Source organism: Panthera uncia, chromosome A2 (assembly GCF_023721935.1).
Source record: "Panthera uncia isolate 11264 chromosome A2, Puncia_PCG_1.0, whole genome shotgun sequence".
Classification (NCBI taxonomy): Eukaryota; Metazoa; Chordata; class Mammalia; order Carnivora; family Felidae; genus Panthera; species Panthera uncia.
Window position 1 is genome coordinate 58,955,225 of NC_064816.1, and position 20,155 is coordinate 58,975,379.

Sequence of the window (20,155 nt, forward strand, 5' to 3'; positions counted from 1 at the left end):
ACGCATCACGCGCAGAGGGACGGGCCCGTCTCGGGCCATCTGCCGGCTGGCCGCAGAGCGTCCCCGCGACACAGCGCACCCTGGGGCCCAAGTCCGGGCAGCAGCGCCTGCACCAATGATGCAGCATGTCCCAGCCCGGACGCCCCTCCTCCCTGCCCCGCCCCGGCCGCACGATTGCACACCCCCTTGCACAAGGAAGGTAACACGTGACCGCCACCACCTTAGAGTAGCTTCCGTTCTCGCCAATGGTCAACCCAAAGCCCACCCTGGGGGGTTTCCTCACTTGCCAAGAAAGGTGGTGTGAGCCCCGCACCCTCCGCGTCCCGCCAGCTGTGGCTGTGTCCCAATGCGGAAGGCAGAGTGGGTGGGCACGGGGACGGGCTCTCCGCCCACGAGCTCACTCGAGAACAGTTCTTCAGACACAAAACCAGGTGACGGGGTCGGAGTGACGCTGGCTCACGGTCACCGGATAGCTTCTCTCGATAGATTTGTATAATCAATACGGGTCTATTTTTACGTCAGCCCCTCACTGTACCTTCCGGTCTTTTCCAAGATGGTTCAACCGAGACAGAGAACTGAGTGATTGGTCCTATTTTTATTAACAAAGAGGTAAACAGACTGAAAAGTTAACGTGAATGTACATTTCTTAATTGCGACTTTTCTACTGAGTGTTTGCACTATACTTTCTGGAATCTTATTTAACAAAAATAAAGGAAAAAATTGCTTGACTAAACGTTGTGGCGGTTTTCATTGAAAGCCACGTGGTCGTGGGCGGGATCTGGAGCGGCTCCTGCCTCACTCCCCATTGAGGGGGACGGTGGTCTCCTATAAAGTGTGGGGGGTCCCCGCCTGGGCCTCAGTTACCCCTCCACTGGCCGTGGAGTTTCTGCTCCCAGCAAGAGTCTCCGGGGAGATGACTCACTACCTGGGGTTGGTTCCTCAGACCGGTAAGTGTCCCCTGGTTGGGGATTCCCATGGAAGCAGATCAAGAGGGGACAGCAGGGAGTGGGGGGGCCACATCAACAGGCTGAGCCATGCCGCTCACTAAAAGTGGGCTGTGCCGGCCGAGTCGGGCCAAGGTCGGGGCATAGCGGAAAAAAGGCCCTGAGGCAGCAGACCAGAGTGTCAGGGAGGGTTTGCCAGCAGTGACACCAGCCACCCTCTGCCAGGACACAGCTAATGCCACCGTTCGGGGAAGCCCCCTCCTACCCCCAGGTTAGGGGGCAAGAGAGGCCAGTGGTGCAGGGACCGCACATATCTGGTGGGAGGCAAGGGACAGGCCGGACCCTGGAGAGCAGGAGCCTGTGGCCCAGGCTCATCCCATGGAGCCCGAGACCCGCCCCCCGAGGGCAGAGGTGGGGCGGGGCAGTTGCTGGCTCAGCCTCCTCCCTGCCCTGAGCCCCAGGCTGTTTCCAGCACCCACTGACCCCCCCCCCCCCCCCCCCCCCCGCCTCAGCAGCTTGGCAGAAGTCACAGGGAGCACACCCCTGATGGCCCCAAACCTGCCCTGCCCGCTGCTCCCCTGCCTGTGTGACCCCCATTTCCAATGCTAGGGACGCACAGGGAGGCCCCCAGGCTTTGTCTCGGAGCCCCGGCCATCGGGGGCCCTGCTGGCCCCGTCTCCTCGTCCCACATCCACCACCTTCTCTGGCTCTGCCTGGCCTGTGTGCCCGTCTGCCGCCCCTGCCCCGTCCTGCGGGGGCCCCTAGGCACTCTGGCCACTGCATCCCCCCCAGCTACTCTCACGGGGCTTCGGATGCCAACCGGTCACGTCCTAGCTGTGCCGGAACCCTGCAGGGGCCCCCAGCTCACGCAGGTGAACGGGGCCCTCCAGGCGCTCCTAGGGCCGCCCCCTCCCGCTCCATGCTGTCCCAGCCCCTGCCTCCACACGGGCTCCCCGCCATCCCCGGCACCCCAGATGCTCAGCCAGGGCCAGGGGTCCCTCTGCGGCACATGCCTCCACGTCTTGGTTCGCGGTCAGCCTCCCCAGGGGCCTCGTCTCTGTGTTTAGAACCTGCCCTCCCCCTGCTCTGCCGTCCCTGCCATGAAATGAATGAGTGAGTGCACAGGGTGACTGCGTAGACAGCTGTATGCATCTCTGGGGGTTCCTACGACCCAGGAGCCCAAGCTGGGGGGCTTCAACAACAGAAATGTACCCTCCCGCCTCTGGAGGCCGCGTTCCTTCTGCGTGTGGGGGGCAGTCCGGCCTGCGCCTCTTCCAGCTTTGGGGGGCCCCCGGCGTCCTGGGCTCGCGGTGGCCCAACGTGCCTGCCGCTGGCTTCTCCCTGCGCGTCTGCATTGGGTGCAGGGTGTGACCTTAATCCAGAATGTCATCTCTGCACCCTCATGATAATCACAACTGCGAGGACCCGTGTTCCAAGGGAGGTCTGGTAGGGATGGAATTGTCCCCCTCCCCAAATTCCAGGCTGGGCCTGCAGGGAGGCAGTCGGGGTTCAAGGAGGCCGAGGGTTGGTCTCCGTGATGGGACGGGTGCCCGTGCAGAACGAGACCCCCCAGAACCGACCGCACTGATGCCCGGATCTCCGGTGCCCAGCCTGCAGGACGGCGAGGAGTAAGCACCGTGGGAACTGGCAGATTCGGACAAGGCCACCTTCTCAGGCTGTGGGGGGCTCTCTGCCTGTGAACCCAGCGGCAGCCGGTGGGCATGGGGATGTCAACAAACAGCATTGGCCCCACAGCAGCCACAGGGTGGGGCCCCGACACCAGCACAGAAGCGGATCCAGAGTTCCTGAAACCAGAACCGCAAGTTGGACTTTTCATGCACCTGCCGCGTTGGGATCAGGTGTGGGGGGGCGGGCACGCTTGGGGTGTTTGTAGGGGGAACTGGGATTCCAGGTTGGCAGTCGGTTCCCTGAGTACTGAGAACACGGTGGGTCCCCAGGCAGCAGGACCCGGCAGGCTTCCTGATCATCCTTGGAACTTGGTGAGAGGTGTTTGTGGCTGGGAACTGTCCTGGATGAGTAGCCTGATGTGCAGGGCCTGTCCGTTTCTCTGTCCTCATGTCTGACCTCCTAGGATTTGGACACTGGATGCCAGTTCAGCCATTGTTTTCTCCAAGTTTACTCTCTTTGTGGGAGATGCCCTCGATTTTATCTTCCAGGGCTCCTGTGGGATTGCTCACTTCTGTTATCCTATTCTTTATTTTTTGAGAGCAGGGGAGGGGCAGAGAGAGGGAGAGGGAGAGGGAGAGAGGGAGAGAGGGAGAGAGGGAGAGAGGGAGAGAGGGAGGGAGGATCCCAAGCAGACTCCTTGCTGTCAGCACAGAGCCCAACAGGGGGCTCGATCTCACAAACCAAGAGAAAATGACCTGAGCTGAAATCAAGTCATATGCTTAGCTGACTGAGCCCCCCCGGGCACCCCTACTCTCACCCTGTTCTTAATTCCTACACGTTATCTGCTGGGTATTTCTCTGTGTGGCATCCTCTTATGTCACCACTGTCCCCCGACGCTGCTCCCATGTCTGGTGCGTCTCTGCCTTCACACCTGCTTCCCGCATGGTGTGTGTTCCCATCCGTGAAAGTTCCACATGTGGCTAGGACAGGGGCACCTCCACGTCTGTGCCCAGGTGTTTCCTCTCAGGCCATGTCCCCTGTCCTCCTGGGGCCCCGGGCCTGGCGTGGCCTCCAGGACCTACAGGGAGACACCTGCCCTCTGTATTCACGATGCGAGGCACCCCATGGCCACCGCGCACGCCGGCAGTGGTTCTTCCGGCCCCAGAGCCCCTCATGCGCCCCCACGAGCAGGCCCCCTTCTCCCTCGGGGTAACCACGCTCTACAGTGTCACGTGCCAGGGTTAAAAAGATCACAAGGTCAGAACCTCTTTGTTAACTGGGAAATTTAAGCTCCCTTTAGAAAATAGGATTATTGCTATATTTGAACTTGTTTCTCCCATCATGCTTTTAAATATTGTTTTTTGTATGCTTTTTCCTTTTGTTGATTTAAAACACCGTATTCCACATCTCTACACATTTGTGACTGGCACAGAAAGCCCCCGAATACTGTGCATGTTTAGAAGGTGTCCACATTTCAAAGCATCATGTTAAATGCCAGATTGTTCCCGACTCAGAATAAACGCCAGAGCCGCCATCCTCGTCCAGCCTAGCTACACGCTGTTCTTAGCCACTATTTCAAATCCCTGCTTTTTAAAAACCCCACAAATGAGATACCCCTACTGTATTCAGATGATTTAAAGAATTTAGGGGTGCGGGGGAGGGCTCAGTCGGTTAAGTGTCCAACTTCCACTCAGGTCATGATCTCACGGTTCGTTGGTTCGAGCCCTGCATCGGGCTCTGGGTTGACAGCTGGGAGCCTGGAGCTGCTTCAGATTCTGTGTCTCCCTCTCCCTGTGTCTCAAAAATAAATATTACAAAATAAAATAGAGTAGGGATGAACACATTTATAAGAATAAAATCGAGCTCTGTTTTTATAACCATGAAGTATCCCGCAAAGCTGTGCCCGAGATGGTCTGGACTGGGAGGTCCATGTGGTTTTGTGTGTTAATTGAAGGGCCCCAAGCACCCCGCTCCCTCCTCTCGACAGAGGGCCCGCACCCCCCCATCTGTTTGGTGGGACCCCAGCCCCAGGAACGCACTACCGTAGGGGGTTAAATTCTCACCACCCCCACAAAACCAGTGCCTGAACTGCCAGAACCACCTCCCGGTGAGTCGCGGTGTCTGACTTCCCCGGAATGCACCCTGAGCCTGCTGGGAGTGTGGCCCCAGCTCTGTGTTGGGGGGGGGGGCAGCTCACCACGCTCCCTGGTCCCTGGGTGGCCCTGGGGAACCCCCGGGGGCAGGGGCACCTGCTCCCTCCATCCCCTGCTCTCCGTTGGTGCTTCTGAGGGCCTTGCATGGGATCGGAGTTACGGGAGCCTTAACTTGCCCCCCACCCAACCCAAGCATCACAGTGGAGAGGGAAGTGGTCAAGGTGAGGCCCGGGGGAGCCCCAAGGATCAGGGTTTGCAGTCGGTGGATGGAGGGCTGGCCGCGGGAGCCCCAGAACACAGTGCTTCCTGGCCCGGCCCCAAAATGCAGTCGTCCTCGATGGTGAGCTCGTGCTGAGTGGCCTCCTCGATGTCCCGAAGCAGCCTGACTTCCCACTGCCTCACGCGCTCTGTCTGTGGGGGGAGAGGTGTCCCTGAGAAGGCCTACGTTGCAGGAGCCCTGGCTGTCGCTTGAGACGAGCCTCATATGGCCAGCAGGTGCCCATGCAGGCTGCAGACCCCTGCCCCCCTGGGTTCCCTGGTCACCCGGTCCGTCTGCTCCCACGTGCCCCAACCGCCCAGAGGGCCGCATCCTGGTGTGGGGATAGGAGGGGTGGGTAAGGACCAGGGAGCCAGGTCTGACAAGGGTGCAGAGGGGTAGCTGGGGGGCCGGCTGGGCTTGTGTGGGACCATCGGCCTGGGGCAGACAGGTGACTGTCCAGGCTTGCGGCAGGGAGGCCCCCTGACCTGGGGGTCGGGGAGTGGGGAGGTGGGACAGGATGAGCCCTGCTTCTAAACAAGGGGGGCTCAGGCTGTTAGAAAGCAGAGCCGGGGCGGGGGAGCTGAGCCAGACCACATGGGGGGTGTGCTGGGGCTGGGCCACAGAGGACAAGTCTGGAAGTTCTCAGCCCCCATGGCAGGCCCTCCCAATTGCTTCAAAATGTAAACAATAGTGACAACCCTCTGGGGGTAAATAAGGAACAGGAGAGGCTGGTGCCCTGGCATGCTGAGGGAGGGGGGCAGATGGTGGAACCGGAGGGCGGGGCCACCAGCCAGAGCAGTCAGCGCAGCTGGGAGCTCTGTGTCTGCACTGAGAGGGCTGCCCCATCTCTGGAGGCAGGTGGGGACCTGTGACCATCGCAATATCTGCCCCGCAGGGAGACCCTCAGGCCCCTTCCCTTTGTCAGCTCCAGAATATTCTGGCCAGGCTCACGCCCCTCCTGGCAGCAGGCAGGACCACTGGCCCGCAGGGACACACACGTAGAGCTCCGCACAGCCCTGTGAGGCTGGGCTCCCAACTGCAACCAGGCGGCCACAGAAGGCAGGCGGGGGCACCAGGGAAGCTCCCCCTCCCCCAGTAACGCCCCAGAGACATGAGCGGAGCCAAGCACAGGGGTTTGAAAGGCCAAAGAGAGGAGCCAGCGGGAGAGGCCAGGCATCCCACGGTGACCTCAGAAGGTGGATCCCGGCACCCATCTCGAGGGCAGATGAGGGGTAAGAGGAGAAAGCCACTGCCCAGGCCACCCCACACCCAACTTCCCCTGAGTTCCAGCAGATGTGGGGGGGACAAGGGCCTTGAGGGCGGCAGAGTGGGGATTTCCCCCAGGGAACCAACAGGCCCACTGTCCACCAGACACATCCCACCTCTGGTCAGCAGGACAGGCCAGCTGGAGCCAGCCGAAGCCCCACAGTGCCCTTCTCAGAACCTTCTAGAACACAAGGGCGTCAGAGGAGAGGGTGACGCTGCTGTGGGCCAGGGAGCAGAGCTCACAGTAGGAAAGGGGCCCCGGGGGCCAGGGGAACATGGGGGGAGGCCCCGGGTCTGCACTGAGCCACGAGGAAAGAGCCCACAGCTTCCTGGGCTCACCCACTCCACCTTAAGAAGGCCAGCAGGATTTATGGCAGCGTGTTCAAGAGTTTGGGGGAGCAGATGGGAACTGGGGGGTACAGATGCTCCCCATGGGGTCACATGACCCCTCAGAGCAGGTGGGGCAGGCCCAGGACATCAGAAAGGTCTAGCAGTGAGGGAAGGGTAGCTACCCTCTCTCAGGTCACAGCCACCTCCATGGGCCCTGAGCCCCCAGGTGGGGATGGGGTGGGGCTAAGCCGGGACAGGGCCAGTGTCCAGCTAAGGGCACAGTCAGGGACAGGGGTTGGGGACACAGGGATGTCAGGGACACAGGGACAGGGTTGGGGTCAGGTCAGGGACATGGTCAGGTCAGGGACACAGGGACAGGGTTGGGGTCAGGTTAGGGACATAGTAAGTGACAAAGGGCACAGAGACAGGGTCAGGGACACAGGGACAGGGTTGGGGTCAGGTCAGGGACACAGGGGCATGGTTGGGGTCAGGTCGGGGACACAGTAAGGAACAGGGTTGGGGTCAGGTCGGGGACACAGTCAGGGACAGGGTTGGGGTCAGGGTGGGGACACAGTCGGGGACAGGGTTGGGGTCAGGGTGGGGACACAGTAAGGGACAAAGGGGCACAGAGACAGGGTCAGGGGCACAGGGACAGGGTTGGGGTCAGGACAATCCTACCACAGCCGCCAGCTCCTTTGGGTCCCTCCTTCTCTTCCCCGAGGTGTTGGGGACCCCAGGCAACCTCAAGTGTGGAGACCGGCTCCGTGCTCCCCGGGACTCTGCCTGTTGCTGCCTCCGAGTGACCGAGGCGGGTGTAAGAGGATCTTCCTCGGGATCCCAGGGGTCAGAGGTGGGTGCCGGCCAGACGGTAGAGAGCTGCAGGTTCCGGAGGGTGGCCATGGTGCTCCAGGAAAGGCTTTCGGGCAGCGGGGACTCAGCCACGGGGCTCCCTTCCGGGCGGTAGGGGACACGGCCCGGTGGCCTCCTGTGCAGGCTGGGTGTGGCATCCCGGGGGGTGCTATGCTTCGGGACGTTTCTCGGGGACAGCTGACTCGTCACTGAAGAAGGACCCTCATCTTCTGCGGTGGACTTCAGCCCAGACACCTGTGGAAACGGAGCACGGAGGTCGTTTCTCTACAAGGTCACGGCAGCGAGCCTCTGAGGGCACACCCTCCTCCTGGGCCTATGCCCCTGGTTGGGTAGTGCGCCGCCCAGAGACAGACCCCAGCGCAGGGCGGGCCGCACTCCTCCGGCTCCGCCTGGTCTGCTGTTTGGTCAAAACCAAACCCCAGTCAGAATGGTTTTAATGATAGAACCGGAAAACAGACGGTTTTCACGTAAAGACACTTGTTTTCAGGAGAAAACTGCAAAAACGTCATCAGTGAATTCATCTTAACATTTACACTCAACATAAAGGAGCAGGAGTCTGGGCGGAGGTGCATGCATCGGGCAGGTGTGCAGGGTAGGGGGACACAGAGCGTCCCCATCCTGGGTCCTGAGACCCCGGCCTGCAGCAGTGGCTTTGTCAGGGCTGGTTCTTCCTCCAGAATAAAGCCTTGGTGGAACCCCTCACACTCCTGTGCTCACGGCTTTTTCTAGATGCTAACACACTGTACTCAGCAAATAGTTTTATCATCATTATAAAGCCATGGTCTGCACAGTGCTCCTTGAAAAGCTGTCACTTCGGGCACCTGTGGGGCTCAGTTGGTTGAGCATCTGACTTCAGCTCAGGTCATGATCTCATGATTCAGGAGTTCAGGCCCCACACTGGGCTCTCTGCTGTCAGCACAGAGCCCACTTTGGATCCTCTGTCTCCCTCTCTCTCTGTCCCTCCCCTACTCTGTCTCTTTCTCAAAATGAATAAACATAAAAAAAAAAGCAAAGCTGTCACATCAAAACTATGTGACAGATTGAGCAGTTTGTTTTTTGTAAGCAGTTCTCGTGTGTCTTTTCAATACATATCAATTCGTGCTGTTAATTAGCACCATACTGCATCTAGCCAATCTACTACCATGCTAGGTCATGTTCAAAGTGAAGTCCAATCCCACGTATGGAGTGGGGAAGAGTATCAGTGGACTACAAATCCAATAAAGGAATAATCTCCAAAGTATGTGAGGCATACTTGAGAGACACAACTTGAGAGAAAAAAAAACAAATCATCCAATTAAAAATGGGCAACAGATACGAACAGACACTTCTCCAAAGAAGACATCCAGATGGCCAACAGATGCATGAAAAGATGCTCAGTGTCACTCATCATCAGGGAGACTCAAGTCAAAGCCATGATGAGACATCACCTCACACCTGTCAATGAAGCTAAAATTAACAACATAAACAACAGGTGTTGGTGAGGATGCAGAGAAAGGGGAGCCCTCGTGCACTGCTGGTGGGAATGCAAACTGGTGCAGCCACTATAGAAAGCAGTGTGGAGTTTCCTCAGAAGGTTACCAGAACTACCGATGACCCAGCAATTGCACCCCCAGGCACGTAGCCAAAGGGAAGGAATACAAAACCCTGAAGAAGTGACAGCACTGCCTTGTTTGCTGCAGCGTCAGTCACTATTCACCTCCAAGCTGGATCCCCCTTGGCAGGACGTCCCACATGTGTTTTCGGTGGTGGGAAGAGCAGTTTCCAGTGATAGAGTCCATTGCTGACAGTGCTGCCCCAAACCATTAAGAAAGTGGCTGTCGCACAGGGTACAGGAGGAAGCAGAACTCTTTCAAAAGAGCAAGTGTATAAAATCTCCAAGACGAAATGACGCTGATGTTCTGGAAAGCCTGCTGGCACCATAGGCGTGGCAGCGGCATGTCCACCGGCTTCCACACAGGGCGCGAACAGCGCCAGCGGCCGGTGTACCACACTGCCACTTTGTGGTCCTTGAATTCCCGCTGTGATGCGTGCATGAAGGGGAGTGATTGGGTAGGGACTGGGGGGAGGCAGAGCTGAAAAGGATTTTAACGATGTGGAACTGGTCAAGGGCTAAACTTGTCCTGGAAGAAAGCGCAGATGCTCCCGCTGTCTCTTTCAGGATGCTGCGGGGGAGGGAGACCGCACAGCAGCTTTTGGTTTGCTGTCTAACAAATCACACCGGCACTGAGCGGCTCAAGGGAGATGTTGGTGGTCTGTTTCTGTGGGCCAGGGCCCTGGGGTCTCCCGTGGGGTTGCAGTCTGGCCGTCCTGGTTGAAGTCAAACAGAGAAACAAGGAAAACTAGAAAGTCCAATTTCAACCTCTCTCTGGTCCTGCCCTGTTAGCGATTTGTAACAAAGAATAAAACCACGGAATATGTGTCCCGAATGCAAAGAAGTTCTTGTGTCATAAATGGAATCCTGATACACAAGGGTGTGTGAAATCACCGATGATATTCCACGTCCCCGACTCTCTGAATGAGACACACGGCATAGATGCTGTGAGAACAGAGTTAGGTGTCTGAATTTCCCACAGGGGCTGAGAGCCAGGCCAGGGCAGGAGACAGTCTGCAAGCAGTGTGGGGGGAGGGGTTGGGTTTTGCAGAAACGTGCTCAGTGGAAGGTGCCGGGCATTCAAAATCTGACCTCAGGGAGCAATCAGAGCATTCCTAGGAGGTGAGCGCATCATCACTGGGTGGCTCGGGGAGGCACAAGCCCAGCTGGAAACAGAAAACAGGTCTGGCTCCATGTATGCCCGCAGGAGGCACCCCCCTGCCCCCCACCAGCCCCTGAGTCAGAAAGCCAGGCTGGAGTGCCCTCCTGGGAGGGGGCCGGTTGCAGAGCTTCAACTGTGTAGCTCCTGGGCTGCTCCTGGCACCTTGTTTCCTTTAGCAAAAGCTTTAGAAATTGATTAACGTGAACTCAAACAGCCCGAACTGGATTTGCTCCAGAGAATGAGTCAGCGGTCTCTCAATGCAACTGCCCCGTCGTCGGGTGGCGTGGGTGCATGGGAGAATTCTAGGGGCTCCGCAACCTCCCAGGACCTGGGGCTGTCCACTCCTGACACCTTCTGCGGCTTTCTAATAGGTGAACGGCGCTGTCTCCCAGCGGCGCGGGCTTTAACAACCAGCGGGGGCAAAAGCCTTTTCGTTTCCTCGCCACCTATGTTCCACGTGCACATCTTCTTTGGTAGTCGAAGTCCAGGCACCCTTGCCCTGGCAGCAAAGGCAAACAGAATACGCTCGCCTGCCAGCAGGCTGGCGTTGGGTTCGAAAACACGTCCAGCTGCGGTGCGTATGTGAAGCTGTGTGGGAGACAGAAGGCTTCTGAAAGATCCAAAGCAGGATGACAAGAAAGGCCAGGCAGGGAGGAACCAAGTAAACACAGGCAGTGCCTCTGATGTCATCGCTGGAAAAGGCTGAATGCGTGGAAAAAGACCCAAGACAGCCCCACAGTGTGATAGGAAACAAAAGCCAAAATGTTTTCCTTCTGGAATTACCTTTGCAACACATACCGTAGCATCAACACAGAGCAAAATCCACAGAGACGTATGGAGAAACGGAAATAAACAAGTCATTGAGGCAAGCCCACATTTTATTTATGTATTTTTGTAGCCCCTGGTAGATCAAAGAGAAAGAAACGATCCAAGTCCCATGAAGGCAATTGGTGCTTCTAAAGGGAAATGCTAGGCCATGCTACTTTTTACAGGTACCAGGCTCAGGGCACACGTGGGGTGTGAGCACAGACCGGGGCTTCTGCTAAAAAGACACTACAGGGGAATGGGGACACATTTTCTCATTAGCAGAAGTTACTTCGAACTAGCCTGTTCAGGAAAGCAAACTGAGCCAATAAACGACCAAATGTCGATAGGCTTCTCCATAAGAACAATTTGATACATTTTTTATTAGACAATGCTGTGATGCTGACAGCTTACAGAAAGAAGCGTGTGTCTGTAGCGATACACGGGCAACGCAAATGATCTAGACACACATGTGGGAATACTGCCCGGAGAGCTGGGCTTCAAATGAGCAGGGAAGGGAGTTTTTTCCACTGCATGTCGTTGTTCTGCTGGGTTGGTCACTTAGGAAAACAAAAAAATAGCAAAGCCACGCCTCTACCTTGTACCCCACATGAAAATAAATGACAAGGGACTGAGTATTATACTCTTTAAAAATTCACAGGTTACTAGAAATAAAAACAGAATAATTTTGAAAAATCTGAAACAAATTGGATTGTTAGATCCTCCACCAGGATAAATTCCAAATGGATAGAAGGGGTAAATTTTGTGAGAGGGGCAATGAAATGGGGTCGCTTATGTCAAGGGTGTTTAGAGGGAGCCAGGAGGCCATGGGGCGGGGGCGGCTCACACTCAATTCTCATGGTGCAACCATGAACTTTGAACTGTGCCAACCTCCATAAACTCCAAGGACTCACCCCAAGACCCTGCAACCTACTACCATAATGGACTTTGCTTGGTGAGAGACTTAGAAACAATTCTGTTCAGCCAATCTGAGTTTTCTGCGGCCAACACCAATCAAAACTGACATAGACCAACATTCCCCATTGTCTTAAAAAAACCCTGAGTTCTGTCCCCAGGGGGGACATGATTTGGGCTGTTCCCGAACTACAATTCTGAGACCCCCACATGAACACTTTTGTTTTATTTCGGTCCTGCCTCTTTTCTCCATGGCCAATGTTAACAAACAAACAAACAGAACTATAAAAGCACTGGAGAGAAATATGGGTGATTTCTCTGTAAATCTTGTCAGAAGTAAGGCTTTCAAATGATAGCTCACAACACAGAAGCCATAAAGGAAAATACGTTAAAATAAATACATTTGAAACTTCTGCAAAGACAAACCGGCAATGTACTCAGTGAAAACACGCAGCCCACACCTCCCGTGAAAGGTAAATGAGAGGTTAATGCTCCTCAGACTCAGGAAAAAACCAAAACCTAACAAACATGCAAAGACCCTGAGCAGGTGGATGGATGGATGGATGGATGGATGGATGGATGGATGGACGGACACACGGACACGGACACACGGACACACACACACACACACACACACACGCACGCACACACGTTTTTCTCATGCACTGATAAGAAAAGGTCCCTATGCTTTGGGTACAGGCTCCTCCCCACCCTCCCCCCCCCAAACTGAGGAAAACTACAAATGTAACATTCTAGTAAAACATAAAAACATCCTTAGCCTGTGGTGGGGGCTGGGGAAGGCTGAGGGGACACCCATACCTGTTTAGTCCCTTACCCCGACACCACGGGAAGACATTACCTAGCTGCAAATGAAGATGGGCAAGGACAGGAGAAAGGTCCCCGCTTGTCTGGAGAGGGAACCAGGTGAGCAGAGACTCGGGGAGACTCGGGGCAGCCGCCCAGACCGGCCTGGGGAGTGTCCGAGGGGTCCCCTCCCAGCCACAGCACAGGGCTCTGGAGGGCAGGCTCTAACTCCCCCCGGGGACCCCTCCCAGCCCGGCACCCCGCTTTTCCGTGCGCACGCGGAACGGGCGTCGCACAGGCTCCCCGCGGGGCGGACACCGACTGACCCGGCCTCCCTGATGGGCTGGGGGAGGGGCGGAGGTGCAGGACCCGGCACCTGTCTGATGTGTCAGGTGAAGGCGCCTCGGGTCTGAGCGCAGGGCGCCCCACATCAGGGGATGCGCGGTGACTCTGACCCGCCCGCCGCCAGCGCCCCCCATAACGGCCTACCTGCGCCCCGGACTCCATCCCGCCTCGGCGAGGACACAGCCGCTGCAGCCGCGGGCCCACGAGCCCGGTCCCAGAAGTACCCGCGGGCGGGACCCCACCTGCGCGCCGCCTCCACCTGGGCCCGTGGCGGCGCAGGCGCAGGGAGGAGCGCGGGCGGGCCGAGCCCTGAGGGTGTCCACCTGGTCGGTTCCACGCACCTGTGTGCGCTTCTGGCCCGAAGAGGTCAGGGCCGCGGGGCCGTGGACGCCGGAACCTGAGCCCCGCGAGCGCGCCTGGCGCCGGGTGGTCTACCTGCCTGTCACAGTGAGCTAGAGAGGGGACACCGTCACTCCGCCCTGGCACCCACGGCAAGGTCCGTGTCCCTGCGTCCCGAGCTAGGGAGCGGAGCGCTGGGTGGTTGTCAGAACCCTGCGGGACAAAGGGGCACCGGCTGTCAGATGGGCCCTGGCGGCTCCGGGACTGGCATCAGGGCAGCTCCTGGGGCCTGTGCTAGCCCCCTGCCAGGAGTGCCCCCCCTAACCCTTCCACCCCATCCCACCCCACCCCATTCCCCCTGCTGAGAGCTCCCTCCTGCCCCTCCACCACCTCCACCACCCCCACCCCATCTGGTACCCCCTGCTGGGAACTCCCCCCACCCCACCCCATCCCCCCTACCTCCTCCACCCACCCCACCCCCCAACCCCTCCCCCTACTCCTTCCATCCCACTCCCCTACCCCACCCCCACCCCCTTCCATCCTCATTCCACCCCCTCCACCCCAGCCCACCTCACCTCTTACCCCCTCCCTCCTCCCCCCTCCACTCCACCTCCTACCTCCTCTACCCTACCCCAGCCCACCCCACCCCCCCTACCCCCTCCACCCCCCCAGGCATTTCTGGGAGTGGGACTGAGGGGAGGGGTGCAGACAAGAGGCTAGGGGCCCACCTGAACAGCCTCTGCCATAGTTCATCTACACACCAGGTCAGCCTTGCAGAAACTGAGAAAGATTCACGGTCTTGTGGATTCATGGAAATGGATGATGGGTGAATTTTAACATCACTGAAATCCATTTCATTTTTATGTAACCATGACATATAATTAGTAATAATTTTTAAAAACCTCCCCCTGTACAGTCCATCCTTTTCCTGATGGGGAAAGTGAGGGCCACCAAGGGGAAGAGTTTGTTCAAAGTCCTGGAGTGAACCAGGTGGGGCTGCCTTGACATCCCAGTGTCCTGATGTCTCCTCACCGTGTCAGGCCAAGTGGCCCCTGTCCTCCTGGCTCCCAAGGGTGCCTTGACCTCTAACCCCAGGGTGCCCTGACCCCCTGGCACTTGGGCAGTGCTCTGAGTGCAGCGTAAGGCTCTTCTGTTTGTGTTTGTGACCAAAAACAATTTTGAAATCCACAGAGTATGTCTAGGGTCATGTTAGTCTGGCACACGGGTGTCACCTGTCACCAGTGCCCTTTGTTGCCGCACCGGGCAGCCCTCTGAGGAGAAGCGTGGGGGTCCGGGCCAGTCCGTGGAGGTCCCCACCAAGGGCCCAGCACATTCCTTGTGTGGTGCCCGGAATTGGACACCTCTCGCTGTGCTGAGGCTGAATTCAGATGTGACTCAAATCCAAGCTGTAGATGCACACGTGCCCACTGGCCCGCCACACCAAGACCTTCATCACAGGTGCAAATAATGCTCTTGGTGTCGGACAGTCCGGCTCAGAGCCTGGCTCTTGTCACTTTGAAGCTGTGGGCTTTGGACAAGACATGCAGACAGCCTGGGTCAGTGAGCACGGCGCGCTGGGCTTGCTGACCATGTGCAGGGAAGCCCCCGCCCCCCAGCAGCGCCCGGCAGGCGGTAAACTCGGCAACGACAGCAGCTGCGTCCACGGTACTGCCGGCCTTTCCTTTCCACCTGGCTTGGGGCTTTCAGAACTCCAGCACCCTGAGTGACTGTGGCTTCTGCGCTGGATATATATTTGTATTTTCTGTATGTTATGATGTTCTGGTGTCTTTCTGGCTGGGGAGAGGCTCCCCGCCTGCCTGGGGCTAGCCGATCCTTGGAGATGGAAAAGGATCCAGCTGGGAGCTTGCCTTCCATACGGGAACTAGGCGTCCCAGAGCCACACCTCCTCCTCCATCTGGACGCGCGGCCCAGCGGACGATTCTCTCTGGCTTCGTCACTCCAGGGCCAGGTGCCAGGTAACTGGGGACACCCTACAGCCCTCTGGAATTATTCAAGGTAGCCACGCCTAAGCCACTCTTCCTCCTCTGCCCTGCCTTTCCCGTGGAAACCCCGATAAGGACCGTGGGCTTGGCTCTCCCCTCCTCCTGATCACGCTGGTGCCTCCCGGTGGCCCTGAGTGGCATGCCGTGTCTCCTGTCTCTAGGACCCAGAGTACAATGAACTTTCTTCCTAAGCCCCATTCCTATCTAGTCCTGTGTCCCATGGACTTTACTATCCCATATCCAACACATATATTCCTTGGACAGATTCTATGCAATCACTATGCTTATAGTTGCATTTGACCCCAGGGTATAAATTAGAGGCTAATGACTAATACTTTTTGTAAAACAACACAGAAAAGAAAAAAAAAAAAACAACCCTGTAAACTTCATTAGTAATCAAGTAAGTGCAAAATATCATATCCCAAACACTGCTTTGAAACTATTCAAATGTGTAAAAAAAAAAAAAAAAACTGTCAGAATGCCTTCTAAAATGGAAAGTACCAGGTTCACTGGTGAATCCCACTGAACATTTAAAAAAGAAATTATACCAATTCACCATCTCTACCAGAAAATATAAGCAGAGAAAATAATTCTTGACCCATTCTTTGAGGCCAGCATTACCATAATACCAAAGACAGATGAAGACATTACAAGATCTTTCTTGAACACAGATGAAAAATTCCTTTAAAAATACTAGCAAATAAAACAATGTATAAAAAGAATTATATGTCATGACTAAGTGGGATTTACTCCAGATGTGCAGGCTGGTTCAAGATTTGAAAATCATCTGGGGCACTTGGGTGGCTCAGTCGGTTAAGTGTCTGACTCTTAATTTTGGCCCAGGTCATGATCTCACGGGTTCGTGAGTTTGAGCTCCGTGTCGGGCTTTGTGCTGACAGCATGGAGCCTGCTTGTGATTCTCTGTCTCCGTCTCCATCTCTCTCTCTGTCCCTCCCCTTCTTGCATGCATGCCCTCTCTCTAAATAAATAAAATAAAACAAAATAAAAAGGTTTGAAAATCATCTAAGGTAACCCATTGCATCAGGCGAAAAAAATATCATTGTATCAGTAGAGGCAGAAAAAGAATTTGACAAAATCCAATACCCATTTATGATACAAACTCAGTAAAATACAAAAAAAGGAGAAATTCCTCAACTTGATAAAGAATACCTATAAAAACCTAAACTAAGGGGCACCTGGGTGGTTCTGTTGGTTGAGTGTCTGACTCTTGATTTTGGATCAGGTCATGATTCCAGGGTTGTTGGATTAAGCCCTGCATTGTGCTCTGAGCTGAGCATGGAGCCTACTTAAGATTCTCCCTCTCTCTCCCTCTCTCCCTCCCTCCCATCCGTCTTCCCCACTTGCTCTCTCTCAAATTAAAAAAAAAAAAAAACACCTAAGTTAAAACACAGTCAATGGTGAGAATCTCAAAGCTTTCCCACTGAGATCAAAACAAGGCAAGGATGTCCACTCTCATCAATGCTTTTTAACATCACACTGGGACTACTAGCTGAAGCAATAAGGCAAGGCAAGGCAATAAAATGTATACTAATTGGGAAGGAATAAATAAAATCTTCTTTGCAGATGACAAAAAGGTTCAATGAAAAAACTCCTGGAACTATTAAGTGATCAAAGCAAGGTTGCAGGATACAGTCAATCCTTTTTGAATAGACCAGCAATGATTAAGTGGAATGTGAAATTAAAAAGCCACCATTTACTTTAGCACCCCCAAAATGAAACACCTATGTATAAATATTACAAAACATGTACAAGATCTGTATGAAAAAACTACAAAACTCTGATGGATGGTATCAAATGACTAAATGGAGAATAGGCATCCCATGTTCATGGATAGAAACACTCAATATTTTCAAGATGTCAGTTCCTCCCAACTCAATCTACAGATTTGATGCAATCCCAATCAAAGTTGTTGTAAGTTATGTTGTAGATACTGATAAACTGATTCTAAAGTTTAAAAAAAGAGGCAAAAGACCCAGAATAGCCGACACAATATTGAAGAACAGAGAGAGGACTGGCACTGCCTAACTTCAAGACTCTATGGCAATGCTACAGTAATTGTAACATATGCATCTAGAGCAGAGAGAGGGGTGCTGCTGAATTAATTGACAAACAGAACAATGGAACAGTTTAGAGAGCCCAGAAATAGAACCACAGTAAACACAGTCCATGGGTCTTGGATGAAGGAGCAAAGATAATACAACACAGAGACAGATTCTTTTAATAAATGGCACTGGAAAAACTGGATGTCCACATGCAAAAATATGAACCTAGACACAGACCTTACACCTTTCTCAAAAATTAAGTCAAATGGATCTTAGACTTAAGTTTTTTTTTTTTTAATTTTTTTTTAATGTTTATTTATTTCTGAGACAGAGACAGAGCATGAGTAGGGGAGGGGCAGAAAGAGAGGGAGACACGGAATCAGAAGCAGGTTCCAGGCTCTGAGCTGTCAGCACAGAGACCCACGCGGGGCTTGAACCCACAGACCGCGAGATCATGACCCGGGGTGGAGTCGGACGCGTAACCGACTGAGCCACCCAGGCGCCCCTAGACTTAAGTTTAAAATGAAAAGCTATCAACCCTTAGAAGATGACACGGGGAACACCCAGATCACCTTGGGTATGGTGACGAGCTTTTCACTACCAAATGCGTGATCCATGAAAGAAAAAATGTAGAAGCTGGACTTCAATAAAATTAAAAACTTCTGACCTATGAAAGAAAATGCAAAGAGAATGAGAAGAAAAGCCAAAGACCAGGAGAAAATATTTACAAACGATGAATCTGATAAAGGACTGTTACCTAAAATGTTACAAGAACTCTTAAAACTCAAAAACAAGAAAACAAACAACCTGATTAATAAATGGCCAAAGGCCGTGGTCACATCCCCAAAGAAGACAAACAGATAGCAACCAAGCCCATGAAAATTGCTCCACATCGCACGTCATCTGGGGACGCAAGTTAGCACAAGGAGGTAGAAGTGAGCACCTGTTAGAATCGCCCAGAGACGCCATCAACACTAAGTGGGGACCAGCACGGGATCTCACTCGTGGCGTGCACAGCGTGACCAGGGTGACAGTACCCCCATGCGGGAGAACACCACGTCCGTGCTGGGACGCAGGGAAGACACTTCCCTGACGTCCGCGCCGTGACGTGGGGTAGACGCCCCCATGGGGTCCGCCCTGTGACGTAGGGGAGACGCCCCCGTGACGTCCGCGCCGTGGTGTGGCGGAGACGCCCTGACATCCGCTGTGTGATGGGGGGACGCCCCCACGTGATGCACCAGACTGTAACACAGCAGCGGCTTCACGCCCTGCTCGTGATCCTCCCCTCTGCCCACGATCCTCCCCTCTGCACGCGGCCCTCTTCCTGTGAGCAGGTCGCCCCGCTGGCGGAGCCGTGTCCCCCCAGGCCTGGCCGCACCGGTGCCCACGTTGTTGCTGCCCCGCGGGTGGGAGAGGCCCCCCGCCCGTAGACGGGTCCTCCGGGTTGGGGAGGGTCCGACATGGTGTGGACCCGTCAGGTGACTGGGTGCAGAGCGCAGCCCCAGGCCAGGGCTCAGAGCGGGGACCCCGCCCCCCCCCCCCCCCCCCCCCAGGAGGCCCCGGGCCGGTCTGTGCAGCGTTCTTTCCTCGCAGAGTCGCGGACACTTCTGATCCAGAGATGCAGGACATCACCGCCAGTGCTCCCCGAACACTCCCTGCGGACGGCCGCTCAGGGCCCCAGGTTCACGCCGTGAAGGGCACTAGTGCCCCCTGGGAGTCCGCCTGCGGTGGGGAGGGGGCGGGCGGCCCCGGGACGAGCTGGGGGTCTGTCAGCTCCTGCGCCGTGCTGCGCAGCCCACCCACCTGCCTGCTGCACCCCTGTTCGTCACCCCCTCCCCAGCGGCACCCTCGGGTTCTCGCAGGCCGCTTGCAGCGAGAGCGGAGGGGGTTCCTAAGCCCGAGGCTCAAGCTGGAGCTCGGGGTCCCCCAAGTCAATGTCCCAGGGGCTGGGAATGTGTGTCTCCACCCAGGCCCGGGGTGCTGTGAGGCTGCTCCAGGCCCTGACACTTGGGTCGCACGTTCAGGAGCAGGTCACGGGAAGGAATGTTTGGGCACCGCGCACGTACCTGCACTTGGTACCCCGATGGCCCACGGGTTGTGCACGCGGGTTGGGTGCCCTCCATCGCCCAGGAAAGCCCTGTCCTTTCCCGGGGCCCCTGGGGCACTGGCCTCGGGTGTGCCAGTGGGAGCCTGTGTCCAGGATCTGGGCTATGTGGATGTGACAGGAGCAAGGCTACATCCCCACCTTGATTAGCGGGGAGTGGGTGTGCCTCTGTGTCAGGACGATGCCTTCACACTCGGGGGACAGGGCATCGCTGGGGGGCTTGCACGGATTTACATCATCCCCGGTGTTGGTCGGGAACATCTTTTTGTTTTCTTCCCCCCGCAGGTTAAAAACAACTTCCCTGCGAGGGGCCTCTGGATGACGCGGTCCCGCCTGTTGGGAGTTTCACTGTGCCCTTGACCCCGCATTGTTTTTGTGAGCTCGGATTGCCCAATTTTCCGGCTGCTGGTGAGTAAATGGCATGCGGTGTGGAGGCCGACCTGGGTGACGGAAGAGTCTGTGTGGTTTCATCATCTGGTGATGCCCCCACCCCTGTGGGGTCCCACGCTGCAGCTCAGGGTGGGGGACCTCGCCCCTTTTTTCAGGGCTCACAGTGCCCCCTCACAGGTGGGGA

The 20,155-nt window shown here is 55.8% G+C and overlaps 1 protein-coding gene across 2 annotated transcripts; it reads right to left on the reverse strand.

The window, feature by feature from the left end:
* Positions 1-4,072: 4,072 nt before the first annotated feature.
* CCDC201 (coiled-coil domain containing 201) lies at positions 4,073-13,303 on the reverse strand. 2 transcript variants are annotated; one of them, XM_049641203.1, is made up of 3 exons: positions 13,217-13,303; positions 7,263-7,685; positions 4,073-5,137 (listed from the first exon to the last, which is right to left on the reverse strand). In XM_049641203.1, the coding sequence occupies exons 1-3, from the start codon at positions 13,232-13,234 to the stop codon at positions 4,973-4,975; spliced, it is 606 nt and encodes a 201-aa protein (XP_049497160.1). In that variant the 5' UTR covers positions 13,235-13,303; the 3' UTR covers positions 4,073-4,972. The 2 variants fall into 2 exon arrangements, with proteins under 2 accessions (XP_049497160.1, XP_049497158.1); XM_049641201.1 differs by having other exon boundaries at positions 7,260-7,685.
* Positions 13,304-20,155: the final 6,852 nt, after the last annotated feature.

Bases quoted from the DNA above. Each gene is read 5' to 3' on its own strand.
- CCDC201 (XM_049641201.1), bottom strand. The intron at 5,138-7,259 runs GTAGGATTGTCC...CTCCCCCCACAG, and splicing joins CAAAGGAGCTGGCGGCTGTG to ACAGAGCGCGTGAGGCAGTG.